General features: G+C 38.0%; 1 protein-coding gene across 7 annotated transcripts in view; it reads left to right on the top strand.

The window, feature by feature from the left end:
• The window catches only part of EXOC1 (exocyst complex component 1), a 54,276-nt gene continuing 35,222 nt past the window's right edge, over positions 1,541-20,594 (top strand). For 4 of the 7 annotated variants that reach the window (XM_018049472.1, XM_018049474.1, XM_018049475.1 and 1 more), the window contains exons 1-6: positions 1,542-1,694; positions 6,710-6,843; positions 10,271-10,401; positions 14,383-14,542; positions 17,610-17,630; positions 19,125-19,312. In XM_018049472.1, the coding sequence (XP_017904961.1) occupies positions 6,720-6,843; positions 10,271-10,401; positions 14,383-14,542; positions 17,610-17,630; positions 19,125-19,312 (624 nt within the window). In that variant the 5' untranslated portion in view covers positions 1,542-1,694; positions 6,710-6,719. Of the gene's footprint in view, positions 1,695-6,709; positions 6,844-10,270; positions 10,402-14,382; positions 14,543-17,609; positions 17,631-19,124; positions 19,313-20,594 lie in introns of all 7 variants that reach the window. The other 3 variants (XM_018049473.1, XM_018049479.1, XM_018049477.1) reach the window with 2 other exon arrangements.

Below are 20,594 nucleotides of genomic sequence, written 5' to 3' on the forward strand. Positions count from 1 at the left end.
TAAGAAAGAAAGAAGAAGAAAAAAGCGCTGTTATCTTGGCTCCAGCAAGATACCTCCTGCCCCCTCCCCCATTCTGATTTAACTCATTTAAACTCTCCATGCTATAACCTGCAAGTATCTAGATTTAGATTTAAAGCAAGAGAGTTTGAGAAAAACATCTACTTCTGCTTTATTGACTACACCAAAGCCTTTGACTGTGTGGATCACAAAAAACTGTGGAAAATTCTTCGAGAGATGGGAATACCACACCATGTTACCTGACACCTGAGAAATCTGTATACAGGTCAAGAAGCAACAGTTAGAACTGGACACAGAACAGACTGGTTCCAAATTGGGAAAGGAGTATGTCAAGGCTGTATCTCGTCACCCAGCTTATTTAACTTATATGCAGAGTATATCATGTGAAATGCCAGGCTGGATGAAGCACAAGCTGGAATCAAGAGGTCTGGGAGAAATATCAGTAACCTTAGATATGCAGATGACACCATCCTTATGGCAGAAAGCAAAGAGGAACTAAAGAGCCTCTTGATGAAAGTGAAAGAGAATGAAAAAGCTGGCTTAAAGCTCAACATTCAGAAAATGAAGATCATGGCATTCGGTCCCATCATTTCATGGCAAATAGATGGGGAGACAGTGGAAACAGTGGCTGACTTTATTTTGAGGGGTTCCAAAATCACTGCAGATGGTGACTGTAGCCATGAAATTAAAAGATGCTTACTCCTTGGAAGAAAAGTTATGACCAACCTAGACAGCATATTTAAAAGCAGAGACATAACTTTGCCAACAAATGTCCATCTAGTCAAGGCTATGGTTTTTCCAGTGGTCATGTATGGATGTGAGAGTTGGGCTATAAATAAAACTGAGCAGCCAAGAATTGATGCTTTTGAACTGTGGTGTTGGAGAAGACTCTCGAGAGTCACTTGGACTGCAAGGAGATCGCACCAGTCAATCCTAAAGGAAATCAGTGCTGAATGTTCAGTGGAAAGACTGATGTTGAAGCGGAAACTCCAATACTTTGGCACCTGCTACGAAGAACTGACTCACTGGAAAAGACCCTGAGGCTGGGAAAGATTGAAGGCCGGAGGAGAAGGGGATGAGAGAGGATGGGATGGTTGGATGGCATCATCGACTGGAAGGACATGCGTTTGAGCAAGCTCATGGGAGTTGGTGATGGACAGGGAAGCCCGGCAAGCTGTAGTCCATGGGGTCTCAAAGTCCATAGGGACACGACTGAGCGACTGAACTGAACTGAACTGGTCTGATTTAGATTTAACTGAACTTTAGGTGTGCAAAAAAGAAAACATTTGATTAGATCTCTTCTTAAGTGAACTGTTGAAAATAGCTGAATAAATAAGTCTTCTAGAGAAAGGAATACGCACACCAAATCCCCCAGGTCCGGAGTCAGTCTCCAGCGACACGGCCCGCTCCTGCCTGTCCTAGACACGCCCCTCCGGAGAGACCTGACCCCACCCCCTTACCAAGGCCAAAGCCGCGACTGCTTCCTTCTCAACCCAACCGACTTCCGGCAGGGAGGTGTGTCACGTGCCCGGATATAGGAAGTGGTGGCCGGACGGCTGCTTCCAGTTCACTGCTTAATTGGGGGTTCATCCTAGTAACGGTGGCCGCCCCAGTCCTGTCCGGTCTCCGTCTTGGAGGACCCGCCTCGGCACAGCCGGGCTCGGTCCGGCCTTGCGGTAAGCCTTCGGCCGCGGCTGCCGGGCAGTCCTGGCGGCGGCGGACAAATGAACGGAGGGGTGGACGCCAAGGTCTGAGGCGGCTCCTCAGTCCCTGTGCTGGTCTAGCGCCGGGGGCTGGGTACTGCTCCCTCCGCCGTCAAAGCCCCCTTCTCTTTCCCAGCCCTTCTGGGTAAGGCGGAGAGGCCGGTGGGAGGATCCCGTTACCCCCTTGTTATCCTGGGGGCTGGGAGGGCAGCCCAGACGTCCTTTTCCGGTTCCGCCCATGAAAATCAGATTTCATCGTAAAAAACGGTCTTGAACAGTTTGTTCTTTGGCTTGGACCAGGAGGGGAGGGCGTGGCAGTACCTTCCCCTTCTTTGTCCAAATCTTCATTTTCTTCTTCCCTGGTAGCTCAGATGGTAAAGTGTGTGCCTGCAATACGGGAGACCCGGGTTCAATCCCTGGGTCGGGAGGATCCCGGGTTCAATCCCTGCGCCAGGAAGATCTCCTGGAGAAGGAAATGGCAACTCACTCCAGTATTCTTGCCTGGAAAATCCCATGGATGGAGGAACCTGATAGGCTACAGTCCATGGGGTCGCAAAGAGTCGGACACGACTGAGCGACTTCACTTTCTTTCTTTCTTTCATTTTCTTCTAAATCTCATAAGTGCATTTCCCTGTTGCCATGCTGTGGCGTGTTATCTTCACTGCTCCATGTACTAAGGTGTCTGGATAGCAGACAGGGTACTTACCCACACGCACTCACTCTCATGACAGTACTGCTTACAAGTTATCTGCAACATCCTGTAGTGATCCGGCTGGATTTAAGGAAACAAGGACCGACATAGAGTATTGTGGCTGACTGTCTCTGGAACGTGGTCAGACATGGGTTCTTATACCTGGATAATAGTTTTAAAGAACTTTTAATGATTTATTCACTGACTTACCAAAAAAGTATTATAAACACTGGAGAGTTACTCACGCCATCTTTATAAAGTAGATGCCGTTGGAGGCAAGAATCTTCCTGTCTTCGTGGATGAAGAAGTGAAGTGAAGTTGCTCAGTCGTGTCCGACTCTTTGCGACCCCATGGACTGTAGCCTACCAGGCTCCTCTGTCCATGGGATTTTCCAGGCAGTAGTACTGGAGTGGATTGCCATTTCCTTCTCTAGGGGTTCTTCCCAACCCAGGGATTGAACCCGGGTCTCCCGCATTGTAGACAGACGCTCTACCATCTGAACCACCAGGGAAGTCTTCCTGGATATGTCTGTCATATTCACCATGGTACCTAGGATTTTGCCTCACACTTAGTAGGCATCAGTGTTTGCTGAATGTGTAGTGCTTTTCATTCTGCCTAACTCCTTTATCAACTGTGCCGAGTTCCTCTCTTGTTTTTACCACTTAACCATATTGTCAGTCCTTGCTTTTGACCAAAGAGGGATTGGGTGATAGATGCTGACCACTAATAGTCATTTATTCATTTAACCAGTTTTTATAATTCAGCTCAGATTTCCTCAAGAGGTATTTGTTTAGCACTTACAAAGAACATGAAACTGCTAAAACACCTCCTCCCCCAGCCATCCCCCCGTCCCTTGAAGAGAGTTCTTGAGATCCAGGAACTTGTGACTTTATGAACCAGTTGGACAGCAAGTGTTGTATGTTTAACAAATGCAATAAGTGGTATAGCAGTTGAGAGGAGAGATCAATTTGGATTAAGGTCTGTATTGAATCAGTTCAGTTTATTTGCTCAGTCATGTCCGACTCTGTGACCCCCATGGACTGCAGCGTGCCAGGATTCCATGTCCATCACCAACTCCCAGAGCTTGCTCAAACTTATCTCCATCAAGTCAGTGATGCCATCCAACCATCTCATCCTTTGTCATCTGCTTCTTCCTTCAACCTTTCCCAGCATCAGGGTCTTTTTCAAGGAGTCAGTTTGTTGCATCAGATGGCCAAAGTATTGGAGTTTTAGCTTCAGCATCAGCCCTTTCACTGAACATTCAGGACTGATTTCCTTTAGGATTGACTGTGTTGAATCAAGTTCATGTAAATTATGGAATGTTGTTAGGATTTGGGTAGATGATACCCTCTGCATGGAAAATATCCTAAGCAAAGATTTAAAGGCTAGAATGATCAGAGGGCTTGGAGTGAAAGGTTTGTCTTTGGGAGCATTAGAAAAGTGTTGAGCAAGGGCATATTATGATGAAAGGAATGTTTTAATATTATTTGTTGAGAGTTTTGGGGTTATGGAAGCTTGCAGAGAGGTAACCAGATGCTGTGGTGTTAAATAGATGTAGTTGGTGTGAACCTCGGTTGTACTTTGGCAGTACGACCAGAAAGGATAAATTATGTGTAGATGAAGGAAAATTAGGAAAATGCTTTTAGCTGTCAGGTTATTTGCTATGTTCATTTTGTTGAATTTATTTACTGTCTGCTATGTCTTTGCCAAGTTCTGGGAATATAAGGATGAATAAGACACAGGCCTTGCCTGCTAGGAAATACTCTTAATGGGGAAAAGAATACAACTAGCTGGACAATATGGTTTGTAAGTGCTGTGTTAACAGAGTAGAGGGGAAATGTTAGAGAAGTAGGAAAGGATTTTTTTTTTTTTTCCTTTGGCGTGTGTGACTATTTCACAAAAGAGGTCTTATTTTAGCAGGATGAATTGGAATTTTCCAGGGAGAAAAGAATTTGAGAAAAAAGAAATTGCATGAACAAGAGCCTGGAGTTAGAAAAGCAAACTGGCCAGTATCCAGGGTGGCTTCAGCAAAGGACAGAGTTGAGCTTTTAGCATATGTGTAGGATCTAGAACATATGAAGAGATAGTAACATAGACAGTTTATAATGGGTGGAATGGAGGTTAAATTGGAATGTAGCAAGATGAAGAAGTGTTGAGCAAGGGCATATTATGATGAAAGATACGTTTTAATATTATTTGTTGAGAGTTTTGGGGTTATGGAAGCTTGCAAAGAGGTAACCAGATGCTATGGTGTTAAATAGATGGTGAAGGGTAGATGGTGAAGTCATTTGCAGAGAGGGAGTAGACTGACAGAATTAGGGGTTGAAGGAGAGAAGTAAGGATTTGCACCACCGATGGAGTAGGAAGAGGGATCATCAAAGGAAGTGTTAAGGAATTGCTGAGCAACATTGAAAGTTTAGCATCGATTGAATTTAAAAGTTGTAATGAGTACAATGGACAGGGATATGAGGCCTTCTTAAGTGCCATATGGTAGCCCAGGAGAAGGAGAGAAAAAAAGACAGTTGATGGAGATTGATGAGCAGGGTGAACTGGTCTACAAATGGAGCAAGATCATTGAAAGGAATGGTGTGGGTGTATGGAAATAAACACTGCCTCCAGGCTACACTGGGAAAGAAATTAAGCTTGGAGAGGCCAGATGTTCTAAGAGAACAGGATGGAAGGGGAGATCAGAAGACTGGAGGCTGAGATGAGGGGGAATAGGGATGGAAGTGGGAAGATGTGGTTTTTCTGAGAAAAGCAATTTTTTTTTAGTTGGAGCAGAGATAGAAATGTTACAAATTGAGTAAAATAGAGGAGTTTTCAAAAGAGTCATTGTATTATAAAAATACATTCAAAGTCATTTATTTAAAACTCATAATTTCTTCATTTTCCCATAGAAACAGTGTTAGGAGTAGAAGTTAATTTTGTAAGCCAGCTCACATGTATTAAATACTATACACCTGCATTGGAAATAGTAATACATACACACACACACACACACACACACACAAATATGTATTCAGTATATTTAACAAATAAAATTGAAAAGAGATGTTAAAAAATATTTAAGTTGATATTTGAAAAAAGGACGTTGAATTAGATGAGAAAAGGAAGATGAGTAGAAAACTATTCTCTAACAACAGCTTTTTTGAGATATAATTAATATACCATAAAATTCACCCTTTTCGAGTATATAATTCAGTGGTTTTCAGTATATTCACAGGGTTATACACCCATCAATACTGTCTAATTGAAGGACATATTCATCACCCCCAAAAGAAGCCCCATACACATTAGCAGTCATGCCTGCTTGCCCCCTACCCCTAGCAACCAGAAATCAGTTTGTCTGTGTGGATTTGCCTACTCTGGACATTTCGTATACATGGAATCATGAAATATGTGGCCCTTTGCAACTGACTTCTTTCAGTTAACATAATGTCTTTAGGATTCATCTGTGTGTCAGTAGTATGTATCAGTACTTTGCTCCTTTTTATGGCCAAATACTATGCCACTGTATGGATATGTTTCATTTTGTTGTTCCCCAGGACATTTGAGATGTTTCCACTTTTGGCTATTGTGAATAATGCTGCAGTGGACATTTATGGGCATGTTTTTGTGTGGACATACATTTTCAGTTCTCTTAAGTATATACCTAGGAGTGGAATTGCTGGGTCATGTGGTAAATTCACATTTAACTATTTGAGGAACCACCAAATTATTTTCCAGAGCAGCTGCAGTATTTTACAATCATCAGGAGTATATGAGAGTTCCCTTACCAACACTTGTCTTTCTAATTTTAGCCATCCTAGCAGGTGTAAAGTGGTAGGTATCTCATTGTTTTAATTTATGATTCCCTAATGGCTAATGATGTTGAGCATCTTTCCATGTCATTTTTAACCATTCATATGTCTTCTTCCTTGGAGAGATGTCTCCCAAACCCTTTGCTCAATTTTTAATTGGGTTATTTATTTTTTTGTTGTTGAATTGTAAAAGTTATTTATATAGGAAATTTATATTTAAATATTGGGAATGGGCCTTTTAATTTTTCTTAAATCTTTTAAAAAAATATTTAGTATTTGGTGAGCACATCAAAAGATCTTAGAGTTTGATAATACTGGTTCTCTAATTTCTTTTCCAAACACACAGCTTTTTATCTTTATGATGTAGGTGTACAAATGTGTGAAATTATTTCCCCATGCTTATTAACCATAAATAAGGTCTTTTCCTAATCCTAAATGGAACAATATAAGAAGAATGATTTTGACAAATGTAATAATCTATACTCTGAATTTTTCAGCTGAATAAAGATGACAGCAATCAAGCATGCATTACAAAGAGACATTTTTACTCCAAATGACGAACGCCTGCTGAGTATTGTCAATGTCTGCAAGGCAGGAAAAAAGAAAAAGAATTGTTTTTTGTGTGCCACAGGTGAGTGTTTAATAAGGAAGGATTTCTTTTATTCCTTGGAGACATTTCCTGGTTGTTTATAAAATATTCTCATTGTCTCTGTGATTGGAAAAACTGTTGGGCCAGCAAACTCATTTTTTTCAGTTGTCTTTAATTAAATCTTAAAAAGATACAAAAGCGCTTCCGTAACATATAAAGGTAGGAACACTTGTGTAGCCACCACCCAGAATAAAAGGAATATTACCGTTGCCTTTGAAGTCTCTTGTGTGCCCTGCCCTGCTCCCATTCCCTTCCCTCCCTCATTAAGAGGTGACGAGTATCCTGAGTTTTGATTTACTATTTCCTTGCTTTTCTATATCATTTTGCCATATATGTTTGTAATCTCAAATAATACATTGTTAGATTTGCTTTAAACTGAGCATAAATTGCATTTTAACGCACGTATTCATGTGTGACTTCCACTCATCAGTAGGTTCATGTTAGTGAGTGTTACCTGTTTTTCTCCCATGGCTGGTAAGTGTTTTATTTCCACTGCTATGTAGTGTTCTCTTCTGAGAGTACAACTGTTTACTTACCCATCCTACTAGGGATAACCAGGAGATTTGTCTCCAGGTTTTTCTATTTAGGCAACAAAACATGTTTGTCCTTGTCTGCCAGTGTACAGGCAGGAATTTTCTGGGGTAGATAGCTAAGTGTGAGATTGCTGGGTCACAGGCATGTGAATGTTCAACACTATAATCACAAATTATTTTCAAAAGTAGTTGTACTGATTGCACTCGCACAGGCAGTGTGTATTTTGGGTTCTCCACATCTTAGTCTAAACTTGGTTTTGACACTGGGTTTTGACACAGTTGTTTCCAATCTGGCGAGTGTGAAATAGAATCTCATTGTGGTTTTAAACTGTATTTCCCTAAGTAAAAGTGAAATTAAGTCTCTGTTCATGAATTTATTAGCCATTTATTGCCTAAATTTGCCTGTTTAAGCCTTCTGTTCATTTTTCTACTGTGTTGGTTGTCCTTTTTGGTTGATTGATTCTTTGAGGTCTTTATGTAATGTGGGTGCTAATTTGTTGGTTACATGCATCCTGGTTTGTGGCTTGTGGTTTCACTTTTTATGATGCCTTTTGATGACATTTATAATTTTAATGAAATCAGATTAATCAATCTGATCATTTATGTGACCATTTATGGGCTTTTTGTCTCTTGTTTAAGATGTCGTTCCCTACCCTGTCATGTGTCATGTCGTGTATGAGTTGCTCAGTCATGCCTCACTCTTTGTGACCCCATGCATTGTAGCTCACTAGGCTCCTCTGTCCAAGGAATTCTCCAGAATACTGGAGTGGGTTGCCATTCCCTTCTCCAATGGATCTTCCCTACCGAGGGATGAAACCCAGGTCACCTGCATTGCAGGCGGATTCTTTACCGTCTAAGCCACCAGGGAAGCCCTTAAAAGTATTCTGTATTACCATCTACAAGTTTTATAATTTTACCTTTCATATTTCAGTTTTTGATTTACCTGTGTCCACGTTTGTAGTGATGAGTGTTTGTTTTTTTCTGGGCACTTTCTTATACCTGGTTTTTATGTTGTCTTGTGGGTATTTTGTTGTTTTATCTAAATTTTATAATCAACCTGTCATGTTCCAAATTTTGTTAGGATTTTTATTGGAATTGTTTTGAATCTATAGTTCACTTTAGAGAGAACGTGCATTTTTATATAAAATCTTGTTCATGCATATGGTGTGGTTCTCTTGGTCTTCTTTAATACCTTTCAACAAGGATTATAGTTTTAAAGGCTTTCCATAAAGGCTTTTGCACATGTGTTGTATTTACTCCTAGGCATTTATTTATTCCTAGATTTTTTATACCCTCATAAATGATCATTCTTATTAGCATTAATACATTTTAAGACTTTATTATTTTTTTAGAGCAGTTTTAGGTTTATAAGAATATTGAGAGGAAAGTACAGAGAATTCCCATATACACCTTTACCCTTACATGCATAGCCTTTCTCTACCACTCATCACAATGGTACATTTGTTACCAAGAATAAACCTACATTAACAAATTATAATCACCTGAAGTCCATAATTTACCTTAGGGTTCAATCTTGGTGTTGGTTTAGACAAATGGATAATGACATATATCTATCATTATAATGTCATACAGTATTGTCACTGCCCTAAAAATTCTCTGCTCTGCATGTTCATCTCTTCCCCAGTTCCTGGTGACCACCTATCTTTTTACTGTCCTCATAGTTTTGCCTTTTGCAGAAGACCAAATAGTAATTGGAATCAAATAGTATGTAGCCTTCTCAGATTGGTTTCTTTCATTTAGTAATATGCATTTAAGTTACCTCCACTGGTTTTCATGGCTTACAGCTTTCTTGTTTTTAGCACTACATAACATTCCATTGTCCAGATATACCACGATTTATTTATCCGTTCACCTACTGAAGGACATCTTGGTTGCTTCCAAGTTGTCAGTTTTGAATATAGCAGCTATAAACATCTGTGTGCAGGTTTTTGTGTGGGCATGTTTTCAGATTCTTTTAGTAAATACTATGGAACATGATTGCTAGACTGTATGGTATGAGTTATATTTAATTTTGTTAGGAAATTGCCAAACTGTCTTCCAAAGTGACTATACCATTTTTAGTTCCCACCATCAGTGAATGACAGTACATGTTGCTGTACATCCTCACAAGTGTTTGGTATTGTCAATGCTCTGGATTTTGGCCATTCTAAGAAGGAAATGACCACCCACTCCAGTATTCTGGGAAATCCCATGGACAGAGGAGCCTGGCAGGCTACAGGCTATGGAGTCACAAAAGAGTCAGACACAACTTAGTGACTAAGCAACAGTAGGTGTGTAGTGGAATCTCACTATTGTTTTAATTTGCACTTTCCCCATGAGAAATGATGTGGAGCACCTTTTCATATGTTTATGTACCATTTGTATATTTTCTTTGGTTGGATGTCTGTCAAGGTGTTTGGCCCATTTTTTAATCAAAATATTTTATCTTATTGTTGAGTTTCAAGAGTTTTACTAATGAAGGGATCTGCCTCTGACCCTCTAGTCTGATTTCGATTCTTCTTTTAGTAATCTGTGCATTCCTCAGTCACAGCATCTGTTATGAAATGCTATCCTGCTTCAGTATCGTGTGGTGGCAGTAAAGAATCTGCCTGCCAGTACAGGAGACACGGATTCAGTCCTGCATCAGGAAGGTCCCCTGGAGAAAGAAATGGCAGCCCACTCAAGTATTCTTGCCCAGGACGTCCCATGGACAGAGGAGCCTGGCAGGCTACAGTCCAGGAGAGTCAGAAACCGCTAAAAGGGTCAGAGTCCGCTTAGCAACTAAACAACAGTAGGCATCTGACAGCTATTTGCAATGAATGAAGAATGAGGAAATGAATAATGTCTCTATTGAAAGTGTATGTTTTATTCAACAGTGACAACTGAACGCCCTGTACAGGTGAAGGTGGTCAAAGTCAAGAAATCTGATAAAGGAGATTTCTACAAAAGACAGATTGCTTGGGCCCTTCGAGACCTGGCTGTGGTAGATGCCAAGGATGCTATTAAAGTATGTTTTCCTTTTTTTATTTGACGTGTCTTTCATTTTATAACATAGTATGTTGACTTCTAAGATGATCTAAACTTATTTTGTGACCCAGTGGTTCACCACCTAACGTTGAATTAGTCTACAGTGTATTGTCCAGCCTTCCATTCTCCCACTTCTCAGTCTCAGGCTACTAAAAATAAGTAAATATGTAAGCTTGTTTCATTGTTGGTGGGTTTTTTTGAGCTGCAATTATGTTTGTTCACAAGCTACATAATTAGAGCAAAATAACCTTGACTGTTGGACTGCAAGGAGATCCAACCAGTCCATTCTAAAGGAGATCAATCCTGGGTGTTCTTTGGAAGAAATGATGCTAAAGCTGAAACTCCAGTACTTTGGCCACCTCATGCGAAGAGTTGACTCATTGGAAAAGACTCTGATGCTGGTAGGGATTGGGGGCAGGAGGAAAAGGGGATGACAGAGGATGAGATGGCTGGATGGCATCACCGACTTGATGGACATGAGTTTGAGTGAACTCCGGGAGTTGGTGATGGACAGGGAGGCCTGGTGTGCTGCAATTCATGAGGTCGCAAAGAGTCGGACACGGCTGAGCAACTGAACTGAATTGAACCTTGACTGTACATTTCTTTGTTTAAATTAGGTATACTTAGTATAGAATCCATGAATTAGTATGAATTTTAAGGTGGTTTGTAGTGTGAGTTTTTTTTTTTTTAATCATTGTTTTGGTAAATCCTCATTCAAAATCACGTAAAATATAATCAAAGTGAATCTTCCTCAGGTAGCCCTCACAAATTAATGCAGAATCATCAGCTGAGGCAGCTGAGCTGGCCCTGTGAAGCCATGATTTGAATATTGTGGCTCAAGTGATAGCACTGAGTTACACCCCTTATTCTAAGGACTTTAAAGGATATGATTGTTGTTACGTCACTAAGTCGTGCCCAACTCTTCTGCAACCCCACAAGCTGTAGCCCACCAGGCTCCTCTATCCGTGGGATTTTCCAGGCAACAATACTGAACTGGGCTGCCATTTCCTACTCCAGAAAGAATAAAATATATTAAAGAATAAGATATCACACCTTTCACTTAAGTCACTCTCAAATTCCAAGAAGGTTGAATAATATGATAATCATGATAAAGGAGCACCTTTATTCCTGACAGTTCAAGGCTTTTCACAGCAGTATCCCTTAAATTAAAAAAAAGAAATCAAGTATAGCTCTTCAGGTTAAAGCATGTGCTTCGTCCTCCTCAGCCTCTCTAACCCTGCCCTCATCTTCCTCCGCAGCCCAGGGGCCCTTCCAGAGCTCTCAGGGGTGCTTTGCAGCATGTCCTTTGTGCTGTGGATGGGGCTGTAAGCAAGGCTTATAGTATTGCAACTGCAGGTGCCCTTTCAGTGAGTTCTTCAAGTCTTGACATTGATTCAAAAGGCACAGAGAAGTGAAAACTACCTTTGTAGAGCAGTCTGATAAAATAAAAGTCTGGTTTAGGCTGACCCTGATTCAGACCTCTGAGAATCTAAAAGCTGGACAGAATGACAAGCAGTTGAGTCAGGTGCAAACAGAAATTTTTTAAAGAAACAAAAACAAGTCTAGGAGAGTCCTGCATATCTGTAGAGTTGTGATTTCTTTCAAAGTGGAGAGAATGCCTTTTCTTTAAGTTATTTTAGGGAAAACTGGGCCTTTGTTGATTCCTTCAAAGCACCCAATTTTTAGAAAAATGTGGAATGTAGAAAACGGGGTCTGACAGGTGCTTTGAGTGTGGGTGCATGTGTATATGTTTGAAAAGAACACAAAAATGAGATTTTAAAAAACACCTTGCATTATAAAATAATTTGTTATTATGGGAAGGATCAAGAGGAAAGATTTTCTGTTTAAGACAAAATACTTAAAGGGCTTTTTAGAAACTCACCTTTATTAAAAAGCTTTCTTCTCTTCAGTAGTTTTACATTTCATAAGCCCATTGACTTGTATAATTCACTAACATTGCTAAATGCTTATTTGAATGCGTTCCTCAGCTGACACCTCATTGCTGACTTGCTTAATGGATTTTTTTTTTCATTTTATGCAAGCACCTTGGTGTATGTATGCTATATATGGATATAAAACATAAAATTTTTATACATAGCCTAACAGCCATTTAGCATCACACATTGATTTGTGTGAGTGTTGCTGCTGGAGCACTCAGCTTCTTTTATGGCATTATGGGAAATATTCCCAGGAAAGAGATCATTTCCCATCAAGTTTCATGTCGGTTGCCAAGACTATTAGATTTCTTTATAGATACTAATGCAATTACCTTTTTTTTAAAGTGTATTTTACTGAAGTACAGTTGATTTACAGTGTTGTGTTAATTTCTGCTGTACAGCAAAGGGATTCAGTTAGACATATACGTACATTCTTTTTCATATTTTTTCCATTATAGTTTATCACAGGATATTGAATATAGTTCCCTGTGCTATACAGTTGGACCTTGTTTATTCATTCTCTCTCTCTATATATATATAGTTTGCATCTGCTAATCCCAGACTCCCAACGTATCCCTCCCCTACCTTTCCTCCCCCTTGGCAACCCCAAGTTTGTTCTCTGTGTCTGTGAGTCTGTTTCTCTTTTGCAGATAAGTTCATTTGTGTCATGTTTTATATTCCATATATAACTGATATATGGTATTTGTCCTTCTCTGACTTTCTTCACTTAGTATGATAATCTCTAGTTGCATCCATTTGTTGTAAATAGCATTATTTCATTCTATTTTATGGCTGAGTAGTATTTCAATGTATATATATACCATATCATCTTTATCCATTCATTTGTTGGTGGACATCTGGTTGTTTCTATGTCTTGGCTATTGTAAATAGTGCTGCAGTAGACATTGGGGTGCATGTATCTTTTCAGATTATAGTTTTGTCCAACACATGCCCAGGAATGGGATTGCTAAATCGTATAGCAACTCTGTTTTTAAGTCTTTTGAGGAGACTCCATACTGTTTTTCATAGTGACTGCAACAATTTAATGCAATTACTCTTTCATTGTAAATGAAAGTTTTTAATCTCTTGTCATTTTAGTTCTGTTTATTGAGCTATAAACTAATTAATACAACCATCCTACTATAATATGTCAAGTCTTAATCCTTAAATTATCTCAGATCTTCATAATAAATGTCTGGTATCACTTTTCTTCCATGTTTGTGGTCTTTATTTACATTTTATCCCCCTAAACAACACTTTAAACTAATTGAATGTATGATTAGCCTTCTATAGAACATTAAAAACATTTGAGACTGTTTTTTAATTCCATAGATGTAAAGAAAAGTATGCATCTATATGTTTTCATTTTTTATATAGTAATCAAGTAGTTCTGCATTCAAGGGAGAATATCAAGGCATGAAATTATGTCTGTAATTTGACTTAAAAGACATATAGAGAGCATACTGCAGTTCTCTCACATCAGTTGAACTTTTTTTTCATTAAAATAAGGCCACCAGTATTTTTTACTTTTGAAACACTCTTAATTATTCTGTGTTTTCGGAATTGAAAACAGGAGCAGTCCCTGCTTTCCACCTCATGTGTTCTTGGAAACCACACTCGGGTATATATTGTATTTTTTCTCATATGTTGTAAGGAATTAGTGTCAAATCACAGTTATGAATAATAGCACATTATTAAAGAAAAAGTGTAACTCTGAAACCCCCAAAGGCAATTTAAAAAGAAAAATCAAAACTCAAGACCATTGTCATCTTATAAATTAGGAAGCTGAGACACATGCCGTTAAGTAGACATCCTGTACTTTCACATATAGACCTAATGGATATAGAAGGGAAATTGCCAACTATGTTGTTTTTAATCCAGCTTCTTTTGGGAGGCAAATACATTTTTGCTATAAATTGAATTTTCTGAACCATTTTCTACAAGTCACTTAGTTGATTTTTAATGGTGATTTTAGCTTTCTGTTTTATTGAAATATAGATATCTATTATGTATTTTTATTGCAGGAAAATCCTGAATTTGATTTACATTTTGAAAAAATATATAAATGGGTTGCCAGCAGCACTGCTGAAAAGAATGCATTTATTTCATGCATTTGGAAATTGAATCAGCGATATCTTCGGAAGAAAATTGATTTTGTCAATGTCAGTTCACAGCTTTTGGAAGGTAAAGTTAAATAAAAATGTATATGTAAAATAAAGTATATCTAAGTGAATATATAATTTGGCATTCTTCAAGGTAATTAAAACTCTGAAAGATCTTTTTTAAAAAATAATTTTCCTTATTGCAGAAGTGATGCTTATTTGTTATAGAAAATTGATTCAGTCACTTAATAAACTTAATCCTGAAATATAACTACTGTTAACGTTTTGTTAGATGTTCTCATGGTCTTTTTTTCTATGCATATTTAAATACCTGTTTTTAAATAAGTTTATGTTGTTACCTCCCGTTCTTTTTCATATAATGTATCGTGAACATTTTCCTTATTAAATATTTACTCAACAGTATTTTTAATGGCACCATAAAATTCCATTGTATTGGATATTTTTTAACTAGTCACTTTTTTAAAGTTTTCCAATCTTTCCTTATTTTAAACAACTCTGAGATGAATATCTTTATAGCTGTATTTTTGTGTAGCGTATCGGTGTAGTATTTAAGAATATAAGTCTGGAGTCAGACTGCCTGGATTTAAATCTTGCTTTTGTCCCTTACTATAGTTTTGTGACCTTGGTTTACTCTTTGTTTCAATTTCTCTTGTCTCAGAAACAGAGATAATAGTATCAACTCCATAAGATTATTGTAAGGATTAAATTACTTAATATATGAACATGATGAGAACAATGCCAAAGCTGTAGTAAGTACTCAGTTGTATATTAGCGATTATTATTCTTTTATCCAGGGTAAAGTCCTTAGACATGAAGTAAATTAAGGTATTTTAGATCATACATCTTCAGGAATATTACTAGGGATTATTTTGTGTTATAAAACAAAAAATCTGCTGTTATTGAAAATGTGCAATGAGTTTTTTTTTTAAACTTTAAAATTTCTTTTAGAAGGGCACACATGTTGTGAGAAGATGCTTCTTTGTGTCTTGCAGATACAATTTGTTGTATTCCTCATCTCAAAGAAAGTAATTGAAGTAGCAGCAGGTGGACAGAGTTGTAGCCCCTCTTTACTAAGGGGAAAAAATAAGTAGATTTGTCCTAAGTTGTATATTAGTATTTAAAAATAGAAGCTTCTGTTCTGTCAAGTTGAAATATCTGAAATTGCCAATATTCAACCGTTTTGACCTATAAAAATGTCAACTTCAGGTGCTTCAGACTGTTCTTTGGCTTAGCTACTGGCCTCTGTCCTTTCTCCATTTTGTTTTACTTAATTCCTTTGCTGTCCGGCCACCTGTCTTTCTCTCCTTAAATGTAGTATTCTTGTCCATCACTTACTAATTAGTGAGCTCGTTACTGGTTTCAGGCTTGATGCTTGGAACTGGCAGGGGCATCTCTCAGGCCCTGTGCTCCTCCCTACAGTGGGGCTGGCCTTGTGTCTGAGGCCTCAGGGCTGCCATCTCGCCAACATTAGCCTCTGATGATCTTTAAGAAATTTATGGTAATTTTCCGTGCCTTGAATAATAGCTTAATGTGCTCTGAGTGAAAGTGAAAGTCATTTAGTTGTGTCCAACTCTTTGGAACCCCATGGACTATACAGTCCATGGAATTCTGCAGGCCAGAATACTGGAGTGGTTAGCCGTTCCCTTCTCCAGGGGATCTTCCCAACTCAGGGATTGAACCCAGGTCTCCCGCATTGTAGGCAGATTCTTTACTAGCTGAGCCACCAAGAAAGCCCAAGAATACAGAAATGGGTAGCCTATCCCTTCTCCAGCAGATCTTGCTGACCCAGGAATCAAAACAGAGTCTCTGACATTACAGGCAGATTCTTTACCAGCTGAGCTATTTAATTTTTTTTTTTCCCAACATTTCAGGATTGAACATTCTGGTCAGTGAATGATTCATAAGCTTTCTGTTCCGTTTTCAAATATTATATATTTCAAGAAGTTACTTATTGCCTAAAATGTATTTTAAATCAATATATTTTGTTCAGTCAACAATATGGGAAAATACATACCCTACCTGTATTTATCTCATTGAGGAATAGCACCAATATCAATAAGAAGAGTATTGCTGTTTATTGAGAATAAAGTGACTAGCTTTAAAAAAAGAAAAGACATTTAGTTTTTCAGAGCCTTAAGCAAAGGTGTAGACATTTTTATAAACATTAACCTAATTGAGATCAATTTTAAGAATACTAAGATCCTTAAGGATCTCATTTTGAAAATCACTTTCTATAAATTAGTAAACATTGCTTTGATTTAATGGAGTTTATATAGTAGCTTTATTAATGACTATAAAGTAGTTTAATGTCTTACTGGACTTTAAAATCATGGCCACTAATTTTTTTTTTTTAAGTCTCTAAGCTTTGGGTTATGTTAGAAAACAAATGAGAAATTATCACCATTTCCTTTTAAGAGCTAAATAATCATTCAAGTAAGACTGTTCATTGCAGTAACAGCTTTAGTAGTTTTCCTTGGTGACAACTGAATGTTCATGCTAGTAACTGGGGCTTCTTGGTAGAATAATATTTTTAAAACAGGGCTTTGTTAACAGGTTAAGTTGGAAAATTTTGTTTGGCCTTTTCTTTTTCATTCTTACAGCTTGATTTTTTTATTTAATCTTTGACTTGAATTCTTAAAAGCCACCTTGAACTGATATCTTGTGTGTTTTTTAAATTGCTTCCATCTTGTCCTTTCTAACAGTGTTTTATGACTAATCCATTGTGAGGGAGTGTCTGGGTAAAGGTTTTGGGTCTTGAGTGAAAATAACTAGACTAAATGCATGAGTCACAACTGACCTAAAAATAATCCCCAGGAAGTAATCTGTTTTCCAGTTTTCTTCTCCAAGGTCTGAGCAGTACTGTATGTTACTAAGAGAAAATAGAAAGATAAATGTATTTTAGTCACTGTCAGAAAATGAATAAGAAAAATGAACTCTGGAAATTCAGCTTCTTATGAATATTTCCAGTTGGTAGTTGTATTTGACATTGTCTTTTAAGCTTTAATTTAGCATGAAGTTCAAATGAGATGTGGGTAGTATTTTTAATATTTAAACCTGTGTACATTTCTACCCAGCTAATATTCTTTGCTTACTTTCCTCTGCTTTTTTCATACCTTTTTATTCTCCAGAACTGCCTAAAGTTACAGAAGGTGCGTAACACCTTTTCTTCTTATTCTATTCCATATATTTTTATTACTTGCCATTGTTCTTTACTATTGGTTGCATATTTTATGAAATTGTATGCAGGGAAAAATGTATTACAACAAAATCAATATGGTAATAAAAATTAATGATAGTATTCATTATTGACTTCCAAAGAACTTTTATGGAAGAGAAAATACTTCTGAAATAATTATGATCATTTAAAATATTTGTTTATTTTAAATATTTACTTGTGTAAAGAGTGTACAGAATGATTTGGGCATTCCCTGCCCCCTAGTGGCTAAAAAGCTGCACACATGACACTTTACCATTTCCAGAGGGACTGTTTCGAAGGACTAGGAGCTTGGTGATGCTACTCTAAGGAACTTATATTTGTATACTGCAATCTGTAATTGCCTGTACCAAAAGTTTTAGCCCCTCCCTTTTTTCTGGTATGTTATCTAAACCTGCCTAATTAACATTCTTAAGAGTAAATCATTTGTTACTTTGAATTGTGTGTTTTGTTCAAGGACAAGTTAACATATGTCAAGTCATGCTGAATGTAGATTCTCATTTTCATACAAAATAATGAATATTTAAAACACTTGGAATTTGTGTTTTAAATCATGTCCCATGAATTATTGAAAATCAGTAACTTTGTTTCGAGGTTTATTTAAGGGTAAAATTATTTTTTTCATTTTATCTCTCTTAACTTCAAGATTTATATAAAATCCCATATGCTGAGTGTATTCTTTCCAGAAAGTGAACTGAGACATTTATCTAGAAAGCATCTCAGTTCTGACCTCATGGTCTTTTGTTTTGAAGCAGGAAGACAGTTGAAATTTTTGTAGTTTTACACAGCCATGTTGTTGTTCTTACTATACAGATATTGAGGAAGTTTCTATTAGCTGATCCTTAGAAATTTTATAAACGCATGTGAAAATTTTTTAAAGAAAGAAATGGAAAGTTCAGTTAATATTTTCATTGCCCAAAATAAATTATGAATTGTAGATGTGCTTTTAAAATTTCAATTGAAAGTTATTTGGAGGAAAACACAAAACATAACAAAGACAAAAAGAACAAAAATAACAGAAGATGTTACCTAGAAAAAAAAGGAAAGCAAATTGTTTCTCATGAATCTTGAATTAGAGCAACAGTTACCTCAGGTAGGAAAAAAAAAGGCTAGGCTTGTGCATGTGTTTCATTTCTGGTTTTATATTTGTTTTGTAGTTTAATTATGTTTTGGGAAAGTGTGACTAAGGCCTGTTTTAACACAAGTCAATAAATTAGACTGCATGCTTTTGTTATAATAGACATTATGTTAACATAAGCGGTTCTTCATAAAAATAAGGCTTTTTTTCCATATAGTTTGAATCATTTTTTTCCTATTTTTCAGCCACTAAATGTGACCTGTGCTTATAACTGACCTTACCTATAAGTACAGTGCCGTTATCCTTCCTAGTTTTTTACTACTTTGTTTTTAATTTTTACCCTCTTTTAAGAATCTGTTCCAAGTGGAGAAAATCAGAGTGTGACAGGAGGTGACGAAGAGGCAGTGGATGAATACCAAGAGTTAAATGCAAGAGAAGAGCAGGATATTGAGATAATGATGGAAGGCTGTGAATATGCAATTTCCAATGCTGAGGCCTTTGCAGAAAGGTTGTCCAGAGAACTGCAGGTGCTAGATGGGGTAAGCCTTTCTTGTAGTGTGTGACTAGTGATGTGCGGTAAACTGAGGAGACTGGTGATGTTCATATTCTACGGCCTCTGCACTTAAGCCTGGATAGTGTGATTATTGCTGTATTTCCCTAAAAGTGCATTACCAGCTGCCCTCCCTCCGTCTTTCATTGTTCTTGTTCCAAAGACAGAATCATTCCTATTAGGCCAGTGAAGGCAGTTGGCTGAGGTTCTGGATTTGGGGAGGTTCTTGATATGAAGTGATGGAAGTAGAAAGTAGCCAACCTGAAACCACCCTGGGGGTTGATTCTCCCAGCCTCTGAAACACTTCAGAATAGTTCAGGGCAAGAGAATAACGTTTTTGTGGTTTGCGGGAAAAAAATAGGTACAGGTTAGAAAGAGAGAGTGAGCTGAAAGAAGTGAATCCTTTACCCAGAGAGAGCAAAATAGTGTAGTGAAAACAGGAGAACCAGAGCAAGAGGATGTTTGACTCCTCCTCTGAACTGTGGTGTTGGAAAAGACTCTTGAGAGTCCCTTGGACTGCAAGGAGATCCAACCAGTCCATTCTGAAGGAGATCAGCCCTGGGATTTCTTTGGAAGGAATGATGCTAAAGCTGAAACTCCAGTACTTTGGCCACCTCATGAGAAAAGTTGACTCATTGGAAAAGACTCTGATGCTGGGAGGGATTGGGGACAGGAGGAGAAGTGGACGACAGAGGATGAGATGGCTGGATGGCATCACCGACTCGATTGACATGAGTCTGAGTGAACTGCAGGAGTTGGTGATGGACAGGGAGGCCTGGCGTGCTGCGATTCATGGGGTTGCAAAGAGTCAGACACGGCTGAGTGACTGAACTGAACTGAACTGAACTGAACTGACCTGCTTTGGAATAGATCCTGTTTATTTGTGTGCACATATCTGAGCTGGTATCTAAATGTACATCTTTAGGAAGTAAAAAGCTACAAGTAGTACCTCTCTTGTGAGAAAAATCTAAAACGAGAATATTTTGGTAGGGGGTGGGGTGTTGTTTTGTTAGGCAAAGTATGCATTTAAGAAAAACTCTCAGAGAATAAAGAATGTTTTAAAGACTTAAAACAGTGTTGGCATGTTATACATGAAAGGTACAGAAGTTGTAAGGTTGAACTGAGGTTCAGAGATTACACCAATAGTCCAAGCTTACAAATTTGTAAAACTCTCAGGAAGTAAAGCCTAGAAGAGACTTCAAGATGTTGAAGTGAAAATTGTCCTGAATCAGTTCAAGTCCCAGCTCTGCTGCTTAAGATGTCAGTGGGTC

Source organism: Capra hircus, chromosome 6 (genome assembly GCF_001704415.2).
Source record: "Capra hircus breed San Clemente chromosome 6, ASM170441v1, whole genome shotgun sequence".
Classification (NCBI taxonomy): Eukaryota; Metazoa; Chordata; class Mammalia; order Artiodactyla; family Bovidae; genus Capra; species Capra hircus.